Source organism: Egretta garzetta, unplaced genomic scaffold, assembly GCF_000687185.1.
Source record: "Egretta garzetta isolate BGI_Z169 unplaced genomic scaffold, ASM68718v1 scaffold57, whole genome shotgun sequence".
Taxonomy (NCBI): domain Eukaryota; kingdom Metazoa; phylum Chordata; class Aves; order Pelecaniformes; family Ardeidae; genus Egretta; species Egretta garzetta.
Window position 1 is genome coordinate 824,310 of NW_009260180.1, and position 3,466 is coordinate 827,775.

General features: G+C 41.1%; 1 protein-coding gene across 1 annotated transcript in view; it reads right to left on the minus strand.

Moving 5' to 3' along the window:
• The window catches only part of DNAAF5 (dynein axonemal assembly factor 5), a 33,270-nt gene that overhangs the window by 4,984 nt on the left and 24,820 nt on the right, over nt 1-3,466 (minus strand). The window contains exon 11 of the mRNA XM_035897221.1: nt 1,985-2,135. Within this exon, the coding sequence (XP_035753114.1) occupies nt 1,985-2,135 (151 nt within the window). The remainder of the gene's footprint in view (nt 1-1,984; nt 2,136-3,466) is intronic.

The window sequence follows — 3,466 nt, forward strand, 5'->3', positions numbered from 1 at the left end:
CCCAAGTCCCTCTCAGCAGGGCTGCTCTCGATCCTTTCTTCCCCTGGATTACCCCAACCCAGGTGCAGGACCTCGCACTTGGCCCTGTTGAACCAGAGGCCCACCTCTCCAGCTTGTCCAGGTCTCTTTGGATGACATCCTGTCCTTCTGGCATGTCAACCACACCACTCAGCTTGGTGCCATCTGCAAACTTGCTGAGAGTACACCCAATCTTGCTAAGTCATTGATGAATATATTAAACAGCACCGGTCCTAGTATGAACCCCCGAGGGACACCAATCGTCACCAGTCTCCATCCAGACAATGAGCCGTTGACCACTACCGTCTGGATGCGACCATCCAACCAATTCCTTATCCACCGAACAGTCCACCCATCAAATCCATAGCTCTCCAATTTAGAGAGAAGGATGTTGTGGGGGACTGTGTCAAAGCCTTTGCAGAAGTCCAGACAGATAACGTCTGTTGGTTTTCCTTTGTCCACTGTTGTTGTCACACCATCATAGAAAGTCACTAGGTTCGTCAGGCAGGACTTGCCCTTGATGGCTGGCTATCTCGAATTATCTCCCTGGCCTCCACGTGCCTTAGCATAGCTTCTAGGAGGATCTGTTCCATGATCTTCCCAGGCACAGAGGTGAGGCTGACAGGTCGATTGTTCCTGGGGTCTTCCTTTCTACCCTTTTCAAAAAGGGGCACAATGTTTCCCTTTTTCCAGTCACGTTAAGTCTGACCAATACTGGCTTGCTTAATGCAAAAAGAAAAAGTTAACTATAAAAGTTAACCTGAAAATCTTGGAAGTTACACAGCTCTATTTTTGCCTCTAAGCAAGCTTGGGAAATGAAAATCCACCAGTCGATCATCCAGTTCATTAATGCTCAGTATATATGCAGATGAGTTTTATGTAACTTGTAAGAGCTTTAAAGTTACTTGCCTTTTTATTTTTAAAAACTTGTTGGCAAGACTTTAAATATTTGAAGATGAGGATTATGTGTGTGTACCAGTAGATGGTGCTCTTATTCTAAAATGAAGCTTTTAAATAAAGACTGTTGTAATACAATGTTTTAGTGAGTTTCATAATTTGACTTTAATATGTACATTTCATATACATTAATGCAAAAAAGGCATTAAGGCACTGATTCAGAAAAAAATTTTAACTGGAACAGTTAAAAACACTGATATAAGTGTTTTCGTATATGTGAACTCACTTGTTTAAGCACTTTGTTCAATTAAGGTCTGTTATAAAGGCAATAAAGACTATGAATATTTAATAATATTTTAATTCACTTCTGTTAAATATAAGGGCATTTAAAAAAAAAATATTTCCAGTGCATCATTTCCAAACACTATTTTTGTTAGCAAGGAAGCTTCAAAAAACCCCTCAGATTCAATTAATTATTAATCACTACGGTGGGTAACATTTCTTTAAGTGTACTCCTTGTTAGCTCCCTGCTTCAGTTTCTACAGATGCCCTTCAAGTTCCATTTCAAGTCCTCCTGCCCTTTCCAGGAATCTTTTAGATTTTTTTTTTTTCCCCCTAAATGGACCTGTGGGCTCCAAGGCAACCAGACAACTTTGCCACATTACACAAAAGCGCGTCCTGGCTAGCTCCCGTGCTGCTGCACAGGCGCTGGCTAGGGGTCCAACAGTGTCAAGTACCCACGTTGTTGTGTCAGTGGTGGTTGGTATCCTGTGCTACAGAACTGCCCTTGTGCTGGAACAAGGATCTACACAATTTGACGATGGTGAGTTCTACAGCTCACCATTCTGCTGCTCTGACTCAGGTCTCTTATCAGGATATCATCCTCCCTCCACTACTGATCATTTCAATTATTAATACTCAATTACAATTAATTAATTTTATTATGAAAACTGTTGTCCATCTGAATATATTACTTACAAAGAAGACTTATTCTCTTTTACCCCCCTGCATTTATTTTGTCTTCCTGCCTAAGATTTCAAAGTACATTGATGAGAAAGAGAGAATTTACCTCTTCTGGTGAAAGCATTTCACAGTGAATAAGAGCCCAAAGGCATGATACAGCTGTAGTGCGGATGGCAGCTGCTGTTCTTCCAGCATGCCACTGCAGATTAGGAGCCAGTATGTCTTTTATCACAGTCTCAAGGTAGCTAGGGAACAGCCTGAAGCCAAAAATAAGAAAGCAAAATAAAGGTTCATGAGAAAGTGATAAAGAGACTGACAGGATGTAAAAGAGAATTTTCTGTCGTAGAAACATAGGCAGAAAAAAAAATACTGTAAAAAAAAAATCTTATAAGGCAATGTGATTATAACATATGTGATAAGCTTTTCATAACTTAATTTTTCCAGATAATATTTAAACAAATACCTAACATTCATGGACAGGGGAGGCTAGACTTTCTCCCACTTCAGACGATGCCCATGACTCACTATGTTATCTTGGTAAACTACTTACCTTCTCTCTGTCTCATTTTCTCCGTCTGTGAAGCGGAGATAACACCCTATATGAATGCTGTGAGGATTCATTAATATTTGTGAAGCCCTTTGAGACTGTCCAGTGAAAAGTATTTATAACGTGAAAAGTATGAATGCAATTGATGAGACCTGAACTACTGATAGTGCAGGGAGCCTACGCAGAATACTTCAGCTTTCCTTTGGCTCAGAAACTCGTCTCCCTCAAGGGTGAGAGGTCTGTAGGATTTTCTGATGGTGCCAGTCCCAATACTGGTTTATTTTCATTACAGACACACAAATCTGTGATATTTTGCTGATGCTGCTTCCTCCTCCTCCTCTGTTGAATGCTAAAAGTTGCTGCGAGAGTCAGAAACTGCAATAGGCAATATTCCCTCACACCCATTTAATTCCAGCTCAAAGAACTGTAAATTAAGAGAAAAAGATATTGATCTTGCACACAAGCTAAAAAAAAAAAGAAAAGACACGTGTGCCTGGCTGTGACTAGGTAACTACAGCTCAGGCTACTGACTGTGCCTCTCCACCTTAAAAGGCAGCTGGCAGCATGCAAAACAGATCGACAAATAACAGGCTAAATCTAACTTGACTTGTGCCTGACTCTATTCAAACTTCCTGCAGACCTGGACTGTGGCCACCCGAGTGCAAAACAGCACATCACCGCCCTGGTGCTTGGCAGGAAGGGAAGAAACTGTTGCTGACATTTTGCTGAAAGTCCAACATTTCCAGGAAGAATAAGTGGCTCCTTACAGAGACGTGCCAAGCCACAGGAGGAACAGAACGGGTAGATGTTAACACCAAACAAGTATCACCAAGTACTTTTAAAAAAAAAACCAAAACAACCCCTAACCCAACAACAAAACAAAATCATCCAGCAATAAAAAATTCCATAATAATACTGTTCCAATGTAATTGTATCTACTTTTTTCCTGTAACTACCCTTTACCCACTGCAGTTAGACCTTGTCATCCGGGTGTAATCCGACTGAAATACGACTGGCTAACCCCCCCCGCCCTTATTAGCT